The sequence below is a fragment of the Ambystoma mexicanum genome, chromosome 7p, assembly GCF_040938575.1.
Source record: "Ambystoma mexicanum isolate Mex_15411 chromosome 7p, UKY_AmexF1_1, whole genome shotgun sequence".
Classification (NCBI taxonomy): Eukaryota; Metazoa; Chordata; class Amphibia; order Caudata; family Ambystomatidae; genus Ambystoma; species Ambystoma mexicanum.
Genome location: NC_090939.1, coordinates 581,731,386 through 581,756,546, shown reverse-complemented (window position 1 = coordinate 581,756,546; position 25,161 = coordinate 581,731,386). Strand labels below are relative to the sequence as shown.

Below are 25,161 nucleotides of genomic sequence, written 5' to 3'. Positions count from 1 at the left end.
TCTTTCATGGATTCACATGCGCCCACCTGCCTCCCCTGATCATGCAAACCGGTTCCCCCACTACTTTGGGGGCCGAAATCTGAGGGAGCGCGGGGGCGGGGCCTGTATTTATATCATGACGTCCTGACGGCACGGGCACGCATGATACAAAACGAGGTGGATAGGACGCATAAGCGTCGAAAAAGTTTTCCTACGGGAAAGGGTCTATATAATGTACCGGGGATTCCCAGCCTGACGACGGGGAATATTCAAAGCATGTGAATCCATGAAAGATACCAATGCTGGAGAAATGGAGTTACAGGTAAGAAACTATTCCCTTCTGATGCTTGTATCTGCTTAGATTCACATGTGCCCGCCCTTCCTTCCCCTCTGAGAGATGGCGCATGGATGCTTGTAGTCCTATCTATCTTCTTGGATACTCTGTACTCGCGCTACTCCTCATGCTTCCTCATGTCAGAAAAAAATACAATCTGAGTGTCCTACACGCGTGAGGGATCATGGGTACAGGGGACGTCACACTAGGGATAGTATTACTGGCACGCCCTGTTCGACGTCCCTTTTCGAGTTTCAAAAAACAAACTGCAATACTCTGCAGCTTCCACTAGATGGCGGCCAGTGCACAGCATGTGAATCTAAGTAGATACAAGCATCAGAAATACAATTACGGTGAGTAATGTATCCCACATATCTTTCAAGGGGGGCGTGTCCTGAGCTCATGCGGTGAGGATGCGTCTCATCCGAGCTCCCGCTTTGATCTTTTTGCACTATACTTCAAATTAGAGGAACCTACATATAAGCCAGGAAGGCTGATGGAAGAGAGTGTTGCCTGAGCATCTCTCCAAAAGAAAACGGACCCTAGAAAGCTGAGCACCGAGGTACAACATATTCGACTGCGGAGACCACCCAAAAATGGCTGCCGCGAAGATGCAGTGAAACTGGACCCGCTGACATACGGCTGCTGAGACCAGGATCCGGTGTACTGGACCCTTCACCAATGAGGGACCTGGCCATATGGCGACCACTGCAATATGACTTATTGGCCGCAGCTCCAATTTGCTGCGCCCCCCCCCCCGGCCCGAGAAGTGGAAGAGGGACAAATTAACAAATCCCCAGAGGAAAGTCAGAGAGCCCAGAAGCAACTTCACGCTGCAGAGGACCAGCAAGAGGAGCATGTGGCCCGCGGGGTGAGCCTGAGCGAGAGGGAGAGATCCCAACAGCAACCAGCACCGGAGCGCAGGAGAGATGAAAACGGCAGCTGGACCAAACACAGCCTGCAACCATGCGCGGTGAGGGCGTGCCCCCCCCCCTATGCATCAGGGGCTACACATAACCCATCCAGTGCCGCGGTTGATTCTAGACAGCCCCCTCCCACACAGATTTGCGCAGAATTGCACAGCCAGAAATATACCTCATGGGGAAAGCACTGAAACTGTGAAACACCCAGCCCCCAACCAAATGCAAGGGACAACGGATATATTTTGAAAAGCAGAAGGTGAACAGATAGCAAGGAGGGGGCACCCTTAGAGCACCAGTGCCGGGGGAGAGCCAGTGGGCAAACCAGCGCGCCTCCCCCACACCGAGGCCTGAAGGAGCACCCCCAACATACTGGTGCTGCATAAGAAGTCACTGTAAGACCAGAGAAGATGTAGAAGGGAGGCAACCACAGCACCGTCCTGATAGCCCCTGCAGCTTAAAGGGGACAAATATTAAAAACAAAAAAATAAAAATATTTCAGATAAATAATAAATGGAAACATAGTAAGAAATGTTGGCAGGAAGAGTTTGAAGAGCCACAACTGAGGCGTGGCATGAGGCAAAAAGGGGCCATTAGACCCAACTAAAACTAACACCGACCAAGGGCCCACGTAGCATCTGGGTGCGCTAAGGAGAAAGAACTGCATCACTGCATCGCCGCAAAGCTGAACAGGACTGGGCTAGATTACACCTTCAGATGCTGGACAGAAGCAAAAAATGGAAAGCCAAACAGACAGTGATGGAGGCCTACGCCCGGAAGGAGGGAAACAGTCCAATACAGCAGGAGGAGAGGGAAACTGCTGCTGCAATACCACAAGCGACAGTACAGGATGGATGCCCAATACTGTCGGCCGTAGCCAAACTGAAAACAGCGCTGGAATACAACATCGACTTCGCGATTGTGGATGTTGGGTTGCTCTACCAAGATGTCTGCGCAATGGCCAACAGCATGGGCACGGCGGAACAAGTAGTGCGAGACAACACAGGAAACATTGCCAGTGCTCAAGCCCAGGTGGTGGAACTGCTGGACAGTGTAAAGACCCTTGAACACCGGGCAGAAGATGCGGTTGGAAGGGCCCCAAGGGATAACATCAGGATACTGAGTCTTCCTGAGGGGGAAGAGGGCCAAGACCCCACAACATACATCGAAAACATGCTACTGCAGGAGGTGGGCCTGGGCACATTAACCCATGGATTCACAGTCAAAAGAGTGCACAGATCACTGGCAAAGAAACCACTGCCGGACGCCCCCCAAGACTACTGATAGCGAAAGTCTTTAACTACAAATTTATAGAACGGACCCTAAGTTTCTCGAGGGAAGGAGGGACAATCGTGCAAGGATCCTGGAGGCTAGATATTTACTCTGACTAGTCCGCTCTGGTCCAGAGGCGAAGGGCATTATTCGGACCAACTAAGGAATGACTAGGCAGAGCAAACATACGCTACATGTTGATTTACCCCGCTAAACTGAAGATTTTACATGAGGGGAGATCTCACTTCTTTGAGACTCCGATGGCGGCACAATCCTGGATGGATACGGAAGTACTAGCGCAACTCCTTAGCAGGAGGGCTTCAATACGACCTAAAGGTGCACCTACTTGGCCTCTCGCCTTCATGAGTGACCTATCCACATAAACGGCTGAGACATTTGGCAAACAAGGCAGGAGCTCACGAGAATGGAATACAGAGCCAAAGGGGAACCTAAGTCGATGGTGGCACTGAGCAGGTACCACGAACCCCGGTTGAAGTTCCAGATGCCAGTTCTAAGGCATCAAGCTGCTGCATGTGAGCTGGGAGGGCGGTGGTGGGTGCGATAGAAGTGGCTAGGCCTTTGTGTAGGACTGAACGCTGGACCATTGTTTTGGTGTGTGGTTTGTTGTCTTGTTAAGGATCAATGGAGGGGAGGTGGGCGAAAGGAGTGATCAGTGGGTAGCGAGGGTTATGGTGTGTTACTAGACAGGTTAGACCATGGTGAGAGGAAAACTGGTGGGCAATGCACTCAAATGGGCAAAGGGCACATCCTGTGCATGAGGAGTGAGAAAACCGGGATGAGGAGAGAGGCAGATGAAGAAGGCCAGGTAACAATGGGATCTGGCCAGGCACTGGGAACCCATCCAGAAAAAGTGGCACAGGCAGACCTGGGGCAGTGGGAACAAGGAGGCCATACTCCCATGGCTCTGGATAAAGGGGTGAACATAATGACCTAGAACATAAGGGTCTTCAACAGCTATGGGAAACGGCTACGTATACACATATACCTAGTGAGAAAAAGCACACGGGTAGCAATGCTGCAGGAAACTAATTTAATGGCCAACAAACAAGCTGCTATAGCTAGGAAATGCGGAGGTAAATTATATGGGTTGCCTCTCTCCGCGTACGCCAGGGGAGTGCTCATTTGGATCACTCCCAATTGCTGGAAGTCAAACTGGATCAAGAGAGCAGAATGGTAGTGGTGCATGGATTGTGGGACTGCAAGGAGGTCGGGTTTTGTTAACAAATATGCCCCAAACCATGACACCACAGCGTTCTTCAAATCACTGTTCCCAAGACTGCCCACATACAGAGAAACCACGTGGGTCTGGGGTGGTGACTTTAATTGTAAGAGGGGATACAGAGGCTAGGGGTTCGTCTAGAAGACCACCAGTGCGCTATTTTCACCACCTTAAATGTTGTTATAATCAGTTTTTGAGAAAAACGCCCTGCTGCATTGGTTACTTCCACTGAGATCCCCCTAGCAGAGTCCAGATCAGTTGGAACAGTTATAGGTAAGGTTTTGGAAGTAAAAAGCAATGCGCACTGCCTGAATTTTACTATTGGCAATCACATTTTAAAAATTACAGATGCAGTTCTGCTTTGGATCATAAGAAAATCTTTTTTAATCATAAAGCAAACAGCCTGTTTATTTTATGATTTAAAAAGTTTTTCTTAAGATCCAAAGCAGAATTGCATTTGTAATTTCTACAATTTGATTGGCAATAGTAAAATTCAGGCAGTGCATCTGTAATGGACTTTAATTGTACCCGAATCCCAAATTGGATCGGTCTGACACAGAATTTACTAAATACGCAACGCCAGCTCGAGCCTTATGCTCCTTCTGGAGGGATTTGAGACTAGCACACCTGTGGAAGGAAACAAAAGTGTATAGACGAGGATACTCTTTCTTCTCAGCCCCACACACCGTACACACGAGAATAGACTACCTTTTCACAGGAAAAGAAACCCTGGGAGAATTTACAAACCTAGAATTTGGATCCTGAACCCTCTACGACAATGCGCCACTTACGGCAACATGGCTCAACACCACAAAGTCCCAGTATACCTATGTGGCGGGTGATGTCTGAAGCCCTGCAAGACGAGGTACTTTGGGAATACTTACGGGTTCAGATAGGGGAGTACTTCGATACCAACATAGGCAGTGTGGAAAAGGCGAGCCCATTATGGGACGCATTCCAGGTTGTCATAAGTGGGGCCACGACAGGTAAAACGGGGGATCTTGATGAGGGAGACAAAGAATGCTTGAAGACATTGAAACAAAATAAAATAGGCAGAGAGTAAGGCAAGGGGGAAACAAGGGAATCGTTGGAGTTGCAGCAGAAATGTGCAGTGGAGTGGAACCGGCTAGGACTGCTAGACTATGCAACGTACACCAAAAGGCTGCACGAAGAGGGAGCCAAGCCTGGGAGATTGCTAACATGGCTGTGCAGGTGTGAAGAACCTAGGGCTATGATCAGTGCTTTAACTGATTTAAACAGAGGGATAACTAAGACCCGTCATAGATTCAATATGGTGTTATCAAGCTTTTGAGTCCCTATACTCCGCAGACATTGACGAGGGAGACAATGATGCGACAGAGGTCATATCCCAAATTGACCTCCCAAAACCGACAGCGGAACACTCAGATGCTGGATGCGCCACTGTCACCAGGGGCGATAGAGGAGGTGATGAGGGATCTCCCGACCGCCAAGGCACCAGGACCAGACAGGCTCCCAGGAGAGTTCTACAAAACTTACGCTGACATACTAGTGCCCAGGCTGTTATCGGTCTTTGAGGAGGCCTATGAGCTGGAGAAATTGCGAGATAGTCTACGAGAGGCAGTCATTGTACCCATCCTTAAACGGGGTAAACCCCCACTAGAGTGTGGGTCATACAGACTTATCTTGATGGTAAATCAAGACTGTAAAATATTGCCAGCGGTGCTGGCAAACAGGCTCAAGAGGGCCAGACGGGATATGAGCTGAGGCGCAACATGGCCTGGAACCTAAGGGGAGTACACCATGTCACAGATAGCACAAACTTGCTGAATATAGTCTGCGGGTGGCCTCTCTGGACGCAGTGAAGGCCTTCGACTCTGTCAGGTGGGAGTGGCTATTGTTGACCTTGGTGCACTTCAGGTTTGGCAAAGGTTACTAGAAGTGGGTGAAATTAATATACACAGCCCCCCTGGCAAAGGTCAGAACGAGAAGACAGATCTGTGGGGCAGGTATGGTGGGCAGGGGCACCAGGCAGAGTTGCCCGCTGTCACCAATGTTGTATATACTCACATTGGAACCACTGGCAGTGTTTCTAAGGAAAGAATGTTGAAGCTGATGTTAGGATATATGGGACAATACATCTAGTCTCTCTATATGTGGATGACATGTTGCTATATGTAAACCAGCCAGAAGACAGTCTGCTGCACCTGTTAGATGTCATAGACCAATTTAGCACTTTCTCTGGCATCTGGGTGAACAGAGTATTCCTGTCTGTTCCCGCCTGCGGCCCTCAGAGCCTGCAACACCGTGCAACTGCTGAATTTGGGCCTCAAATGGGAAACAAACACTTTTCAACGTGTGGCACGAGCCGGCAGATTCTCATGTAGACAAGGCATTGAGGGCCTTAAAGGGGATAGGCAACTCCATGGGTTTCTGCAAATCTATGGGATTGTGGAAAAAAGCTGCCACTGGGGGGTACCAGGTAGAGCAGCCCTCCTAAAGATGATGCCACTCCCAAGACGGTTGTACTACTTCGTCAATATACCTTATAATATACCTGCAATCTTTCTCTTCAGTTGAATACGATGGTGAGAATTCCTGTGGAGCAATGGGAGAAACACGATCGCACTGAACACACTGCAGAGGGACTACTCTGAGGTCGGGATGAGAGTGCCTGACTTTGAATGCTACTACCTAGCAGGGCAATTAAAATTCTTAGTAAACTGGTTGAGGAATCGACGCCACACAGGAAACCCTATTATTGCAGCTAAGGATGAGACCACACTTTTTAAAAGAGTTCAAATGAGGTTAGAGAACCTACCCTAGAGAGTCCTTCCACACTGTTAAAACTGTAGGGAAATATGGAACAGGCCTGGAAGCGCCTGGCAGTGACTGACCCCTGCTCTGACCATGTTCCCTTAATCAGAGTCGTGGGAGAACAACAGTGAGCAGTGGGGCAATACAGGAGGAACTGGGAAAACAGAGGGGATAGCCACCATCGGAAACCTGCTATGAGAAGGGAAGATGTTGAGTTTCCAAACTCTAGTAGACGAATACGACATACATCAAGGTCAATTCTTACTATACCTGGGAACGGTCAGGAGAATTGAAAAGAGAGGGGCAGGCCGGAAGAAGTGGTGGAAACCCAACTCAACGTTAGATATTATGTATGATGTAGCAGAAGGGGGGGACACATGATCTCTAGAATATATTACTTGCTCCTGAACGGCTGCACTAGACCGCAGCGAAGTGTGAGAGAGTGATGGGAGAGGGACATAGGTAGATCTTTTGCGGATGGAGAGTGGAAGAGAGCGCTGCAATACATCGGGAGAGTCTCAAGGAATGCCAGGTTCAGACTAACCCAAATATGTCCCACAACGGGCGTACATAACCCTGTATAGACTATCCCGTATGGCTGTGGACAGAACCCCACCTGCCTGAGCTGTGCACAAGAGGGGGCAGACCTGATTCACATGTTTTGGGCATGCCCAATAATTAAGAGGTTCTGGGGAAAGATCACGCAAAGAGTGGAAAGGGAGTCATCCAGATGCAAGACTGCCACCTAGAATACTATTTGCTAGGGCTGTACCCAAGGGGGCAAAGAGTGGTGATACACACCTCACCAAAATGAAAGACCTGCTCTGTATACTAGCAAAATGTAGGCTAGCCATGGCATGGAAAAAAAGCAGAGGTCCCCAATTGGGAGGCCTGGTGCAGTGGCCTGAAGAGATGGTCACAAGCGGAGACCACGGCATGGCTCGGAGTACTGCGCAGAGGGTTACACAAGGCTAATGAGGGTGAAATAGCCTGGAATGCACTGATTCAGACCATGTTTGCGGGGAATGTGAAAAGTTGAGCGCACAGAGATATACTGAAGGGGGGCAGGAATGGAGGGGAGAGAAGTGTATGATCACTGAATAGATAGGTACCCAGAAAGAGGCAGCCTACGCTGCGAAACAAGGAGAGGCCGCAAGAGGGGGCAAAAGTGGAATGCGATGAAAACTCATATGAACCCCACACGATTGTGAATATAAATTTGGTATGCCATGGAAAAACCTGTCTGTTTGGTTGGTAGTATGTTGTATGAAACAAATAAAATACATTTAAAAACAGTTTAAAAATTGGTAAACTTCCCAGTCAGCGTTATGGGGTATGTCAAACTTTTTGTCCTGCTTAAAATGTGCTTTCTGATAAAAGTTCAGTTATGGTCAGACTTTGCTATATGTGATAGTCTACATGCCACTGTGTCTCCGTTTTCTCCAGCATCTGTGAGATTGATTGGGTAACATATTAGCAATGAATGTGGTTATTGATCAGTTTTATGGGATTTTCAATGGTATCCTAGGGGCGAGGACCATATTAAGATTTGGACTTAAATATGGTTGCCTAAGTGCTGACTCTGGCTTTTTGTTAGTCTGCCTGTAGCATTACGGAAGGGTGCAGCAATATGAAAGTCTGTCTTGGTGCAGCTGCCAGTGGGAGAATTGTAGCCTGAACAGCTAGCCCACTTCCCCTCTGGCACATAAGCAATGCCAGACATGTTGCTGCCGGGTTGGGGACATGTCAGTACAGTGAAGTGCTGCTTGATTACCTAGGCGACCAAGCAAGGGACTCATGTGTGGGCAATACATCTCTCATAAAGACACTTTTAAAAGTGACAGGTGAAGGGCTGTGAATTGAACTTAACTTTGCCATTTCCCTGGGCAGGCACCAATACCTTTACCTTTTACCTCCTCTGCACCATTTCAGAAAAGAACAACCACAAGCAATGCACACCAGTTGAAGTCCTGCCCGCAATGGTGGTAGTCCTGCTGAAACAGCCAGGCTAAATCCTCTCCACATGGTAGCACACACATGGCCTCCAGAATGTAGAACTGATCACATAAGACAGCATTTCAGTTTAACTTAATGTTTGCGAGCTGCAGGGATCACTCAGTGGAGAAGTCTTTTGCAGTTTTCCGTGTTCCAAGTGGATACATTGAGGACACACTTACTTATTCATGCTTCTCCCTGCTTCCTTCAGCATTCAGGAGATCAGCTCGTTCTTTGGACTGCTTCAAATCCTTTCTTCAAAGCTGAAACGTCTTGTCATAACCCTGGGATGCAGAAGACTCTCTGGTTCCTCGAGTTACTCATATAGTTTGCTCATCAGACAGGTTGTTAGGCCTTTTGAATTGGGCAAGTCGCAGAAAGCAGGCTTCCAAGACCTCCAAATCTCACTCTCCCTTTGTTTTCTTTGCTCAATCTTTCAATGTTACGAAGTGCAAAGTGTTCAACCCTTTCCCGTGTTGTGATGTGAAAGGAAACCACATAGGATAAACCCCTCGCTTTTTGCAAACGGTATACATTGCATGTGAGCCCTAGACTGAATGGGTACTTCAGTCAGTGAAAAAGTAAGAACATCCTTGGTTGAGTTATTCATTTTGTTGCTTATAGCCAAAGCTAGCTCAAGAGCAGTGGAGCACTTTACAACCAGAGTGTGCCAACATTGGGCTTGGCTGTGTTATGAACGAACGCTCCCTACACTTGTACTCGCAGCCCATCAACTCCCTTCCACAATAAGACAGACATACTTCCCTTCCCTGTTGCCTTCAGTGATTAATTTGGTGCCCACTGGGCAGGGAGTGGAGGGGGATGACAGTGGGCTTGGTGGCAGCTGCTCCACCTGGTGGAGGCGCCATTGCTAAGTGAAAGCACAGATTCCACCCCCAGCTAGCAAGCAGGGAAGAAAGACTGAAGGACTGCGAGAAAAGAAAGAAACTCCGCTGCCTCAAGTACCCCGCACATGTTAGTATTGCTTTCTGTTAAAGACATCTCTTGCTGGACTGTCATGACCCATTCTTCTACTTTTGCAGGACATGAAACCAAAGCGCTTCTAAATAACAGTGGACCTCGTTATAAACGCAGTAAACTGGAAAGGCAAATGAACACAGACGTCTTGTGGTGCGTGCTGATACTTCTTGTAATCTGCCTCTTCTCGGCCATTGGTGAGTCTGCTCCGCGTCGAAAGACCAAATGTTTGACTGCTATTTTCAGGTACTGCGCGGGCGCTCTCACATATTCCCTGCCATTGCTACGGTTTCCTAAAGCCGTGTGTGTTCAGAGCCATACATAGCGTGATATTAATGCGATTGTAACAGCTGTTAAAGTGTTGGGTGATGACGTCAATCTCACAGCATAATTAAACTGCAAGAAACCTGTGGGACCAGATCAGGCAGCGGAAGAAATGCGAAAGAGGCAATAGATTCCAAGCATTAGGACTTGTCATCTCGTTATTAAAATATTCTTATTGGCCACAGCGTGGTCTGCTCGTCCTTGTTTTTACCTTCCATTCTAAATCCATCACCTATTCCAGAGCACGTGGCTACTGAACCACAAATTACGATTCCTGCACTAAGTCAGTTCCAGTTTAGCAGTCATTTACTTTTCAAGCTTGCATGCTACACAAATAATAAAAACATAGCATACTCTGGACTGAAAGATTGTCTGCTAATAATCGACAGGACATTGTAACCATCTGTGTACATACTTTTACTTATTAGTAAAAAGGTTCTGTCTCTCCATGTACCTCAGTTTTGATACCAATGAAATGTTTAACCCTGGGAGTAACTGGGAATTGGAAGGATGTTAGCCACTGGGGAATGGAGTGGAGTGGAGTGGTGGTGGGGCTGGGAAAAAGAATATATTGTGGACTGAGAATCACGTGGTTTCTCCTGGCTGCAGAATCATGAGCTAGCCTTTTTTATCCCTGGGGCTCTGTGTGGTTGATTAGGAGGTTAGACACATCTGATTGATCAGTCAGTCTTTTCAAACGCTTCAGCCAGCATTTCTTGGTTCCAATATCTTCAGTTTGTGTGAATGGCATTTTAGCTAATTCAGTTCCATCCAACTTCTATACAGCCACAAGGCCATATGTGAAATACTTATTGTTTAAAACATATATAGATCTCAATGGTGAAAGTGTGCTAAATACATTGCTTTGTATGCCTCCTAGTGGTATACTGTGCGGCCTCAGCTGCTTGACTACAGCAGGAAATACTTTATGCCATAGCGGTTGTTACAAGGCAATGAAGTCCATGTCCTCAGCATCCCATAAGCAATCACAAGATAGTTTCCACATTGTGTCCAGGTTCATAGCACATGAGCGGTTAAAAGGCCCCATTGTGGCATTCAGTATAGAATGGTGAGCCTTGAACCATAAAGATACCACAAATCAAGCTCTCCGAGTTCTGCCAACATCTCTTTCCCAGTGTGAACGTTTTGGCCACTTCAGTCACTACCATGTCATCTCCCTGTATGGACTCGCCTCCCTTGTACTCTGAGAAAGTTCAAGATTTTATGGGAGTATTGGTTAACTTCCTGGATTAATTACACATGTACTCTATCCTAAACTCCTTAAAAAAACATTGTGTTTTCTAAAAATAAAACGACGATTGCATTGCACTGTGGAATCTAACATTGTGACTCTGTGGTAGTTGCTTTGTCTCACCATCATTTCATTGGTTGCACAAAAAACAGACCCGCATGGATTGGCCTTAGAAAATTGCAAATAATGCAATTCTGCAATGGCCTGAAATGTTTCCTTTCCTTCCAGTATCCTCGACGACATTCATCCTGCAATTGGTTCACGTTCCTTACTTGCCGCTTTGACACACAATTAACACCATAACAACCATCATTCAAGCCAAATGATTCAGCAGCACTTGCAGCCACCCACAGTAATCGTGCCATTTTCATCCACACCCTTCGGATGTCCCACAGAGCTGTTGATTAATCCTTGAGAATATGTGCTTCACCGTTACATCCCCTTTTCCTATCTCATTTGAACACATCATGATAGGCTTCCAACTCCTGCCACTCCAAACTATGCCCTTTACCACTCATGTGGATGGACTGGGCTGGGGTCTTCTTCAAGAAGCTCAGCCTGGTCTTTGACTCCCTCATCCTTTTACACTGTACTTGGAAACGTACACCTGGACAACATATTTTTACTTTAGAGATGGTCTCATTCATCGGGAGAGCCCCTTAGCTGTTAGTATCACACTCAAGGAAGAAACATACTCAACAGGAGTTGCTTTCACTCACTTGGCACACGTCTATCGCTCACTAACCAGGAGCAAGTCGAACAGAGGAGAAGGCGTTTAGTTTGCCCAGTTTTACTTTCTTAGAGCAAGTCTCACTCAGAGGGGATCTCACTGGGAGCATGTCTCACTGACTTGGTGGGGAGCATCTGTTGCCTCCTCTGGGGACAATCCCAATGGAAGCATATCTTGCTCACTCGGGCTGTCTGCTGGAGTGAGCCTTGCTATCTTTAAGTGCTAATCATTTGTAGTCTGAAAGGGAGTGCAATTCTCTTTCTCTTGGAGCAGGTAGAAGCGAGCAAAGCAAATTGTATTCAATTGAACTGAACAACACTGGCTGTGAGTCACACTAAACGTGTCTCACACTCACGAAAAGCAAATTTCTCTGGCATTGGTTATCAGTTCCTCAGAGGGAGTTTGCTTTACCAGGAGCATGTTTCCACTCGGGAAGAAATTCTCATGAACTGCGAGCAGGTTTTACACCTAGGGTGCGTTTGTGACTGGCCGGCTGCAGGCGTCCTTCACTGATAATTTATCATTGAGTGAATTTCTCACACTGACTGTTCTTCATTGCTGAAAAGAGGATATAGCTCACTCTGAGATACTATGCTCAATTTGTGGTGGCAAAAAAAATTCAAGCTCACAATAGTTCAAATGTTACCCACAGCAAAAGACAATCCCACATTGTACTTAATCGGGCTATAATAAAATCATTGGCATGCCACAACTATGTCAAATTTTTGGTCAACCATTAGGCAACTATCTAAAGCATCAGTTGTGACAGGAATTGTGACATAGCAGACCATGTTTGGGTGGGTTATCTCCAGAAAAAATGTGCACGACCCAGTGGTGAGCTCGACTGCCAACATTTTAATATGGGCTGAATGGATTGGGGGTGTGGGGGTTATTCTTGGGATGAGTGAGATGTCAGATGGGCCATAGGGAAGGCCAGGTCATCTGCGGCCCCGGGACCGGATGACATCCTGCCAATGCTTTTTAACCAGGATCCGGACATATGGGTGGGCCCATTGTTGACTCTCTTTAATAATATCTATAGGCTGGCCACTATTCCCACTGCTTGTAGGCAATCTATAATAATTCCCATCTTTAAGCAGGGCGATGCGTCTGATCCTAAGAACTATAGACCCATCGCCCTGCTAGATGCTTCCAGTAAAATGTTTGCCTCACTTTTATTGAGACCTTTCTCATCATGTAAGGCAATATAATCTTTTGCTTAAGTTGCAGGCGAGCTTTCGAGTGGGAATGGGGACCTCTTTAAACAATACCCTCATTTTGCATCTCTCTGCAGCCGTGAAAAAGGGGGTGGTGGGCACACTCTATATGGCCTCTATTGATCTGTCCAGTGCCTTCGACGCGGTTAGCAGAGAGATTCTTTGGAGCAAGCTCCTTGTCTGGAAGGTCCCCCTGAAGATTGTGCAGATTTTGGCAGCACTGCCAAGGAGTCGTCTCTGAGGGTCAGGTTGACAAGAGATGGGAAAACCTCGGCCTCAGTCTTTACCTTTGTGGGGCTGAGGCAGGGTTGTGCGTTTGCGCTGATCCTCTTTAATTTGTACGTGTTGGAAATTGCAGTACTATGGGAGGAGGGCAAAACCAATTCGGTAAAAATGGGTAAGTTAGAACTGGATTGGCTCACCTTTGCCGATATATTTTTTTATTTGACGAAACAGGAAACTGCAACTCTTCTTCCACTATGCAGTACAGAATAATTTCCAAGTTAATGGAAAACAAACTAAAGTGGTTAATTTTCCTCGAAGAAAAGTCCCAAGACTTGCTGCTGGAAGGTGGGTGACCAGCTTATACCAAGGGTCGCTTCAATGAGGTACCTGGGGTTCAATCTTTGAAATCACCTTTCCAGGGTGTCCTGGATTACCCTCCTTAAAGAGGTCTTTACCATTCTATTGTCCAAGATGAAGCAAATGTATTCCCAACTATATCTCGATTCCCTTGTACCCTTGATTAGGTTCTACCTTCAAAACATCGAACCTGTAGTTCTTTATGGATTGGGCATTGTCCTTTTTAACTTGGGTGCCCCACTTAATAACTTACAGGGGCAATTGTGGAAGAAAATGTTGAGCCTGAATAACTCTGTGCCAAATTCTGTGCTCAGACACAAGTTGGGACTTATCTCCCTGGCAGCGAAAACTAAAAATTAGCTGAATTGGCGAAAATGCTGAGCCCACCGACTAATTCGCTATATCAACCTTTGGGTGAATCATCAAAAATGCAATCAGCCATCACCTTGACAAAGTTTAAGCACAATGTGTGAAATACTCAACACGGATCAGCTCCTCTCCAGAAGAGCTAAGTGAGGTGCCAGGGGTTGTCCAGCATACATTATTTATGGCGGGTTGGACAGAAACCGCTCATTTATTGGGCAACCTAGTGCTTTTCCAAGGGAATGCAAGGTATAGAAGAAAGAGAGGGGATAATCTTATGTATGTGTCGTTATTTCTTTGCCCTTAGATAAAAGCCATTTACCTGATTTTTGGTTTAAACCAATTTGCAACCTTGGAAAGGAGGATAAAGTGGGATAGGTCAATAATTCACAACAACTGTAGATTTTGTAACTCCAATACTGTCAAAACTCTAAAACATATCAGGCGCGGTCGTGCTATCTGAGCGGAGAGCTATTGACCTAAACAGTTAAACTGATTTTTCTTATGTGTTTTCTTGGCACAAATGGAATGATTGTTTAATTATGAAACATTGAATGTAAGAACTAGTCTTACATTCAATGTTTCTGATGGGCTAAATTGTTCCTGAGAACAAGTCAATTCCTACAAGGGTTTTCTTTCTGTGGCCAGCACAACAGCCCCATAGAATTTATTATAAGCGCAAACTCTTGTTAATAATGTGTCCATATAAATGTTATGTTTCGGTTGTGAAGCCCTTGCGTGGTGCAGTGTGCATTCTTAGTCTCACCAGAGTGTAGTAGAAGAATAAAATAGCACTTCTCTAGCATTGGATCTTTCATGGATTCACATGCTCTTAGAATATTCCCCATTGCCTACCTTTAGATTTTTAAACTGCTTGTCACTTTAGTGCTCCATTAGAGTCATATTAGGTCATACTGTCCACAGCCAATTAGACAGGTCCCCTTAGCTCCATCCCTTGGGGCCATCTTCAGATTTTTCACAGCACGTTAAGTGTTGGGATTCCACAAGAAATCTATCTTCAGGTATTTGACGATTTTGGCTTTTTTTCTATGTTTTTTCTATAATCTCTGGTTTGGTGGTGTGCTGCTTCTCACCGGCTGGTGTGACCGTTCGGCCCTTTCCATCGCCCCTGGGGTTGTTGTATTTCTTTTGTCCCACATTTGATGCCTTGAGTAGTCTGTGGACATCCTGACAGACACTCAGAAGAAAAACCTTTTCAAGGCCTGCTCGATTTGTCACTTTGGGAACATGTATATCGAAGATCTTCATGAGTAATGTAATACCTCTTTTTGTACCCCGACTATGATTTGAACAACTGTACCATCTGCCAGTCGTTCTCATCCAAGACCTGCAAGGATTGCCGCAAGAGGGTAATGTCTTGGTTGGATGAAGGGCAAGGGCCTCAGACTCTTTCTGCAGTTACACCTCTGCCAGACACAGCACATCCCTAGAGCGCACTCGCTCATCAAAGAGGTTGAGGTCCCATGAAGAACCTTCCCATGAGAAGAGGGCAGAAAAGGGACATGGATCACGTGCTCGAGCTGCCCCTTTGTCGACAATGTCATTGACTTCTTTGTTTAGGTCTACTGTCACCCCATTGACAACTATGGCACCAAGAATGCCCTGGTCCGCATCTTTGTCATCTAAGCACACTTCGGAGAAGCAACGCTCGTCTACAAATACATCCCCTCTGTCTATGCCATCCTCATCGACGACCTTGTTGACGGTCCATGGACAGCCCAAGTCCTCTTCGACGGCCATCATCCCATCGACTACGTTAACCTCTTTGTCAACGACCAAATCATCGTCTAAGTCAACTACACCAACTACCTCGTTGTCCGCTAGACCTACTTGTCACGAAGCCCCATCATCCACGACTCCTACTCAAAGGCTCTTGATTTCTTCTTTTCCAAAGGGAAGTGCTGTGGACCGGGCGGTCCCATCAGCGTTGCTTACCTCACCAGGCCAACACGTGCTCAGCCACTGTTCTCAACCTTCTCCAGTTACCCCTGTCCCAGTTGACATACCTTCCAGACCTCCTCAGGCTCCTGCACCCTCGGCTCAAGGGACGTGTCTATGGACATCTTGTCCACACTAGAGACACTGGTTGCGAAGCTCCAGCAACAGCTCCACCGTTGCCTTCTCCAGCACAGCCTTGTGTTTTTACTGTAATAGAACATTTGGTCCCTGTGCCACTCTACCAACTCCCCTGCAGAGCCCCACTTTTGCCACCAGTCACCCTCACAGAAATGGACACTGGCAACTATTCTAAACACGGTTTTCCACGCACTAACTCTACGGACGAGTATGAGGATCTGGTGCCAGGTGAGGGTGGGCCAGCAGATCTACCCCCAAGAGATTCACCACCAGATGAGATTGGCTCCTTTGAAGTTCTCATGTCACAAGCATAAAATCTATACAAGAGGAGCAGAAAAAGGATTCCTTTATCAAAGGTGGGAATTTGCCAGAAAGTCAGTGGTAGTCATTCCAGTGCTGGAAGATATTTGGTAGGGCGGGCCTTCTAGTCATGAGGAATCCATTCTGAGCGCCACCCAAGAATGATTGCTTCAAGAAGGACAAGGCCTCGGATTTGGTGTTCAAATGCCAACTTACACAACGATGCCCAGGCTCAGTTGTCTCTTCAGCCTCACTTAAGTGTTCTGACAATCCTTAGTCTCCTTGTACATTACCTCCCAGACAAGGAAGACAAACAACTGGTTGGTTTTGACAAGAGGGTCCTCTCTACAACCTCTATAATCATCAAAACATCCAACTTGTTGGCATTCCCCTCCTGCTACGAACAGCAGCTCCGATTCAAGCTGGGCCCAATCCTTGATTTTCTTTCTGATGAGCAGGACGAGGCACTTACACTGCTGCATGAGGGCAAAGCTCCATCAGAACATGCCATCTGTTGCTGTGGACATCGCATATGCAGGATTCTGTCAGATTGGTAACCGTGCAGTGTTGCACCGTCAAGGTTGGCTTAAGGCCACCAACTTCCAGCCAGAGGTCCAGTCCAAGGTTGTCGATATGCCTTTTGACGGTATCAATCTATTTGGGAAGAAGGTGGATGAAACCCTGCAGTCCATCAAAGTCAACACTGAAACAGCTTGTTTATTTGGTACTCTGCAACAGCGTTGCCTGCCCTTGCACTTTGGTAAATCAAGGTTTTCAAGCACTTCGAGGGATTATAGATCCTCCTACCTTCTGCAGACGTCCTGCACCGGCACCACCCCAAGAGGGTTACAAGGGAAGATCTGCCTTATCGTGGAAACCAGTGATGACAGTGTTTTTCCAGAAGCAAAGTGCCAAAGCCCTGGTCCCAACCCCCTACTTCAACACCCCAGTAGGGGGCCGGCTTGCCAACTTTTTCGCACATTGTAAATCGATCACCACCGACAAATGGGCATTATCCACATTCAACAGGACCATGCCCTGGCGTTCATTGGGCTCCTCCCCTCTATTTCTCCCAAAAATATCTATCCCTACTACTACAAGAGATACAGTCCCTCCTAAAAAGGGGGCAATCGAGGTTGTACCAGTGCACCGGTGGGGCACTACACTCTACTCCAGATCTTTCTGGTGAAGAAAGTCAGGAGGTAAGAGACGCGTGACAACTCAACAAATTCCTGACCTGTCAAACTTTTTGCATGGTGACTCTCCAGCACATCTATGAACAGCTGAAAAAAGGCGATTTTTCCTCTCCTCTCTAGACCTCGTTGATGCATATTTCTATATCCCCATTCGTCGGCCGCACAGACATTTTCTCTGATTCAAAGTGGCAGGAAAACATTACCAATTCAAGGCCATGCCCTTCGGGCTAAAGTCAGAAGCAAGGGTGTTGTGAGGGATCAGTAATGCAAGTCGGAACAACTGCTCATAGTTTTCTCAGTGTTTGACCTTTTATTAACAAAAGAAAATGCAAAGAAGACCTAACTAAGCATAGTCTACCAGGGAGTTCTCTACCTAGTCTGGGTTCTAAGGGAGAATCCTCTCCTATCATATACAAAACTGGCACTCACACTAAACAACGAAATATTCAACATAAATCATAAACAACATAAATAAATGATTACCAAATAACCAGTGACTTGGATAACTTCCACTTGGCCTGATTGGATCCCTTTCCCAGGAGTGTCTCAAGTCAATCACTCGCAAAGAAAAGAAATGTCTTGAATCAGTTCTTAAAAGTTCCAAAAGAAAAGTTCAGCCAAACACAAATACACTGGTAACAGTTCTTTCTCAGTTTGTTGAAAACTAACCTTTCCATTTCCACAAAGAAAACGGCACCAATGGTAATGCTGAATAACATCCTTCCAGGAAACTCTCGATTAAGATCAAACAAAGTATAATTTCTGCTTCAAGAACTGTTCTCTGCAGCGTCTTTGCTATGCCTTGTCAGGATGCTTCTTCTATGGGGGCTGTTCTCCTTGTGCCAACTCCCTACTGCCAATGATACTGTGAACGCTGGCTCCTTTGCTTCAGTGTGCTACTGCTTCAAACACCTTCAATGTAATAGTCTCTGCCAATTTTATAGACAACAACAGTTCTATTAGTTCTACAACAACCTGGTACTTTAAGTGTATTAGGAAACTTAGACAAGACTCTTCACCCTCCACTGGTAGTCAAAGCACTCTTCCTTCCTAGGCCATAAGAAAGGGGCAGCCTCTTTGCCTTTAATGTCTAACAGCTACCGCTAGAATCTGTCTTGGCTTCTGGACTGCTTCTTTCCATCAGATTCAACAGTCTCCGCTGTACAGATTGTTGATTAGTTCTTTTAACAAGCACCCAGCCCCCTTCCCCAGCTTAATGTACACCCTCTCGATTACAGCTGTTATCCCAATGCTGTGATGCCACTCTTCCAGCCTTGAATAACCATGTCACACTTGTATCCTAATAGGGCTGGTTCCACATTAGAAAGGATGTTGCCTACTGGCTTGGGCAATGTTCGTTCTTCTTGCTACTTCAGCAACTCCTACAATTAAAAAGTACTTTGTTCTAGATGTTACAGGATTCAGGCTTCTTAAGGGAAACCGAATTAGATACATGCGACCACTCTTTGATGGAGAATTCCACTTCAAAGCACTGTAAAGTCTTGCATTCCCTTGCATTCGCATAGAATGCTGCTTTAAAATTGATCAGAATCACAATCATTCATGCGCAACCTTTCTTTGATGTAATGTTGTTGTAACAATTCGGGGAAAGTCAGCTGCTACCGTGCAAGTGATTACTCTCAATGTTCTCCCTCTTAATTGGGGACAGACGATTACTCCGGTACACTTATTTAATGTAACAATGTAAAATAAAAGGTTTGTTTAACATGCCAGCACTTTGGCTTTTGTTAAACATGCACGTGATACATTTCCTTTGACGCCTATGGCGCCAGGCTCATATGGAGAGTCAGACCTGGCGCCATAGGCGCCAGGCTCATAGAGTAGAACTTACCTGATGCAGATCATGCTGCAAGCTTACCTGATGCAGACCATGCTGCAAAGCTCCAAGCCAAATGAGGCTTGGAAGGGACTATTTTACCTAGGGACTATTTTTTACTCGGGCGGGGCTGTGGAGGAATACTTACCTGGGACTACTTTGGAGGCTATTTAAACCACGCCCGAAGAGCAACACACTCTCGCGTTATTCGGATTCAATCAGCGTAACGCTCAATGTGTTTGCAAGTCTGCATCCAGTCTTCTGCCACGCCAGCCTCGAGTCTGCAGCTCCTAGAAAAAGGGAGGTGCAGAAGGAGAAGAGGTTGGAATAAGAGCATAACCTTCGATCCTTACCTGAATTCGAGATCCACCGCGCCTTCGAGCTGGAAGAAAGAAGCATTTTACACGCGCCGCCTCACCTGCTGCAGCGCCGCGCTGAACTCACCGACCTTCGCAGCATCCTCACAATCCACTGCATCCTTCTGCACGTTCCCGCCGCACTCTGGCACCTAAGGGGAACACAAGAACAGCAATGGTGAGCCAAGGGAATAAACAGAGGCACTAGTAACTACCCCCATAGACTTACCTGATTACCGCCGGGGGCACTATTCCTCTTCACGGGTCGGCGCAGTCTCCATTACATCCTTGCCGTACCCCGGCCCCTAAGGGGAACAAAAGGACAACAAGGTGAGACGAAGGGACAAACAAGGGGAACTCTTCTCACCACAATAGACTTATCTAATTTTACCGTCTGAGGCATTATTCCCCGATATTTTCTCTCCACACCTGAATAAGGGAGCAAGCCACAGGTTACATGCTGGCCTTATTTTATTGAACTGTGTAGGATAAGCCAAATCCTTACCTGAACTTCGTCAGATACCACGAGGAACTCTTCGCTGGGGTCAAGCTGCAAACTGCAAGGAATCGGACAAGAGTGAAAGTCAGACATGTGAACTCTTACGAACTACATACTTTTCGGAGTCAATATTGTTCTGGAACTCACCGATTCCTTCGAGGCAGTGAAGCAACTGGTTATCAACGCGCCCCTGTGCTCAATGCAGGATGGAGAGCTCATCTTTTCAAACCATCAGGTGAGACTATAGGAGGGGACATCAAAGGTGATCTGTGGGGAGAACAGCAGGAGTGGGGGAATTTATGCTCAACTCCACGGGTGGTTAATTCCCTTTCTCCATTTGCAGAAGAATATTCCTATGGGCCAAGCAAACGAAGTTAGGTGGGCCAGTCCAGTCCGTCATCTCGGCCCTACGCGTCACATTGGTGGAGACCACAGCTGTCCAGTTCAGATCGACGACTCTGTGGGAGCCAGGTGAGCGTAACAGCTAGCCTCCCTACTTGACTTCTCATCAGTCTATGGTGGTTCTTCTTATGAACTCTTCCTTCATGCTGAAAGACCCTTCTGCATACCACCTTAATGAACCTTGATTCTGTCAGTTTTCTTTGGCTCTCCCTTGTCTACTACCTGAGCGCTCCTTACATTCCCTGGCTATTGTCCGAGCCCTCAAATTCTATGTGGCTTACACAAAGGAGTTTCAAAAGTTATCACAATTGTTTGTTGCCTTCAGACCTGTCAGCAAGGGCAATGCCCATTCAAAGTCTTTCATTGTGAGATGGTTCATCTAGCCAACAGCCCCCTTCCAGAAAGACCAAGAGCACACTCAACAAGGGCTGTGGCTTTTACCATGATGTTCCTGTCCGGTGTTCCCCTGCTTGACATTTGCAGGGCAGCCATGTCTGTTTATAACTTCACATGCTCCTACTGCATCAATTGGGATTCCAGGGAGGAGTCCTGAGTCTGCGGGGCACTGCTTCTCAACCTGTTGAGTGTTCTAGAGGTGAGTTGGTTACTTGTGTTGAGCTATGCCTCCACCCTTTTGTTTGTGTATATGTACTGTTGTATAATCTTATTCAAACCGCATGTGAATCCATGAAAGATCCAATGCTAAAGAAGGAATATGTTGCTTACCTATAACTCCTGTTCTCCAGCATTGGTATCTTTCATGGATTCATATGCGACCCTCCCTCCTACCCCTCTCTGGCTCTTCTTGGCTCATGCTGCCACATTACGCGTGCTTCCAAATCTGAAGATGGCCACTAGGGGTAGAGCTAAGAGGACCTGTCGGACTGCGGGCAATATGATAGAAAAGGACTCTTAATAGAGCATTCAAGTGACAAGCATCTTAAAAATAGCAGTAAAGGTAGACCATGTGAAATATTCAAACAGAATGTGAATCCATGAAGGGCACCAATGCTGGATAACAGGAGTTACAGGCAAGTAACGTATTTATTATGGATTTTATGGTGACATAACGCCCCAGAGCTATACACCTTGTAGGTAAGTGTGCCTCACGTGTTTAGACAATTTAAGGCACGAAGGTTCTTGGGCCTGAGAAAGGCACAGGGCTTATCCACTGGGATCAGACATGGACTGGGCCTTTTAAACTATTGTTTCACCATCTGATGAAGCAATGTGATAAACTGTTGACGTTTATTACTGTCGAAAAAGAATCATAGGACACCTGCAAATGTATGTGTCCCTGCCTGCCAATAAACATGAACGTACCAGAAAAGATGTTGCACCAATATTCAGGCGGGATTTAAACACCACCTTGTCCTCCCCAAGTGTGCATTCTCAGTTACCCACTGTTAGGCCTCTTTACACCTTTTAAATGTTGGTGTTTCTACAGAGACAGAAACTCAAGGCAAATGGGGTGTTGCTGTTGTAGAATGTAGGGATAAAGGGTCCAGCAGATGGACATTTCCAAATGGTACTGGGATGCAGCGAGGGCACAGCCCCTGTGCTAAGTGGAAACTGTTTGGGCAAACACCTGGAATGATGATGCAGGTTTTTTATCAGTGGCTGATATAGTCCCCTGCAGCTGACATGCCAATGCAAGCTCTCTCATAATGTTCATGCGGGGCAGACACTGTGTTTGAAGATTGCCTCGCACATTCAAGCATACATATCACTCAGTACCTGGCCACATACAAAAAATCAAAAAATGGGTGAGAATGCTCCAAACAGCCGCTGAATACATATTTGCACATCCGTCCCAAGACCTCCCAGTGCAACACATTGTGTCTGAGTGATTTGTATACACTGCCAGGTAAACACACGTTGGCGCTCCCTCTTCCCCAGCAATGTAACCAATCTCTGAGCAGGGAATACAAAATCCCTGCCATTTGGATCTTTCTGGCCCCCGATTCCTGTCCTTTCAGGATGATTGGAATGTGCCAGAACACGGTTTTACTGAATCGAGCTGGCAGCTGGATACACGGGTAGAACCTCTTGCAATGGTCTGCAGTGCTGTGGAAATTGCAGGATGGCAGCCTTCCTACTGGGGAAGGGAATCTGGACACTTCTCTTGGAGCGATAAAAGCAGTACTCTGTTCCTCGGCTGATGGGTTTACTTCAGCCTCATTACAGAGCGCAGTGAAGAGCAAAACAGCAAGTTATTTCCCCTGTGAAAGTCTCCTTGGCTGTCTTGTCCCCTCTGGTATTCTCCCCTCCCTGGTATTCTCATCTCCCTCCCAGGTTTGCCTCTGCTGATTGGATAAACTGTAGTAGAAATTCAGCTAATGGGCATTAAGTTAACTTGGGGAAGTACCCTTCCACTTTGGCGGCTTACCAGCTGATCCCAGAGACAACATAACATGGGTGACCAATGGGAACTATGACTGTCTTCCCTTTTACACGCAAACCGAGCCGAAGTATCTCATAACATTTTATCCAAAAAAAGGTCAGAAACCAGGGACTAAATTAAATCTAGATCCCATCCATGGTATCCCTCTCCCCTCGCGCCATGCAGCTCTCCTAGGACTCCCTGATTTAGCTGATGTCCAAACATAATGCAAAGGGCTGCACTTCTGTCACTTTGGCAGCGAATGCAAAGCAGGCTATAGGAGGTAAATTAAACATTTGGGCAGTTACCACGTCCCTACCTGACTGTTAAAGGGTTTGCCAGAAACCCTGTGGTGAGGTGCTCAGAGGTCCTAACCCGTATTGTCTTTAACAGGAGCCCTGTGTAAATTCCTCATTTGGGTAGGTATTCATATAGACTCGCAGCCCATCCTATTACCGAGTTCCAAATACTTTCCTCTACATTTATATCAGTGCCCTGCACTGGCGGACCCAGCACTTCCTATCGGCCCACAATTTCTTGTGCACCACTGTCCGATTCAGGGGCTTTACATCCTTGCATCGCTCACTTGTAATTTTCTTCGCATGGGCCTAGAGCATCCAGGTTCTTCGAAGCTTCAATACAACCCTCATGATCTGCCTTCTTCTAATTCAGTGGTTTTCAAACTGGAGGGCTGGCCCCTCTATGGCGACATGAAGGCTATCCAGAGGCGGGAGCAGACTCTTTAAAAAGGGATTAGGAGGGGGCGTGGCTTGGAGCGCCATCTATGTGGTCGCTCCCTTGAAGCCGCCCGTGGGATTCCCGCCGCTGCTAAAAGTAGGCAGTTCCTTTGAGCCCAACGGGCCATCGATCCCATCCGAGGTAATCGGAACCGTTGGAGCATGCCTAGCTCGAAGATGACGGTCTAATGCAGGAGCATTGGGCCTGAAACCAGCCGTTGAAGCTGGCACCCGGCGCTTGCTGGGGAACCAAGATGGCGGCCAGGTAGGAGCCCGGTAGCACGAACGCTGAAGGGGCCGAGGAGGAGAAACGAACTGTCATCCTGCACCGCCACGCCCTTCGCACCCCCGGACCTGCCGGCGACAAGCGGTCCCGCTTCGGTCCTTGGCTGGCGCGCACGCTTACTGCGCTCACGGTCGAGGCTAACGCTCGGGTTCTGAGCCCCGGCGTGTGCAGGAGACATGAGGTGGATGGCTCCCTCCCTCCCACTTCTTTCCCCGAGCTAACCTGAGGCCCTGCGGAGGAAACGTGCTGGAGCGCAGAGGGACTCCCCGCCATCCGGCGTCCCCAGACCAAGCAGCCAAGCGGCACTCGATGGCCCAGAGTGGGGGAGGAGCCCCTGCAGAGAATCTGGCCTCGGCTCCCGCTCGGGCCGCATAGCACCCGTGATTGTGGGAGACCCTGTCAGGCCCCGCACAGAACAAGGAACAGCATCGATACGGTGGGTGCTCCCCGCCCCCCCCCCCCTTTCAACTCATCCCGTGGAGGAACATAGGTGCTGCTCCCGGCACTTGATGCCGGAGTCCCCAAGCCAAGGAGCAGGTGCCGCGGCGTCGGGGGTGGGAGGCCCTGGAGGGAACCTCGCTCCCGATCCACAGTCCACCTACGGCCTCATGGGCCTCGTGAAACATGGACAGCTCTGCTAATACAACTGGGCGCAGTGCCCGGACCTGGCCTGCATCTTGGGCGGGGACTACTAACACCAACAACTGCCCCAACTCCCACCACACTGCTCCCATTGCCGAGGGCCACCAGCTACACCTACGGACCCCCCCGCCTCTGCAGACTACCACAGCCACCGCAGGATCCGGCCCCACTGGCACAGACCGTCGGCAGATCCGCAGGATCTTTTCCCATTGCAGAAGTCCACAGAGGATTGCTAGCACACGTCCACAACAACCCATAATGAACCCACGCTTATCTGGCCCAACATGCCACATTGTCAACCCCACTGGCTGAGGCCCAACCGAACACGGCCCCCCTAACCCCCCCACGAGCTTCCTGGGGCGCCCTGGCCCACACACCCATTCAACAAGCCCTCCTGGCTGGGTGCAAGAGAGCTGACCCGCGGCTCTTCCCTACGGGCGACAA

The 25,161-nt window shown here is 47.6% G+C and overlaps 1 protein-coding gene across 1 annotated transcript in view; it reads left to right on the top strand.

The window, feature by feature from the left end:
- The window catches only part of ATP10A (ATPase phospholipid transporting 10A (putative)), a 1,364,682-nt gene that overhangs the window by 782,074 nt on the left and 557,447 nt on the right, over positions 1–25,161 (top strand). The window contains exon 5 of the mRNA XM_069636588.1: positions 9,580–9,711. Within this exon, the coding sequence (XP_069492689.1) occupies positions 9,580–9,711 (132 nt within the window). The remainder of the gene's footprint in view (positions 1–9,579; positions 9,712–25,161) is intronic.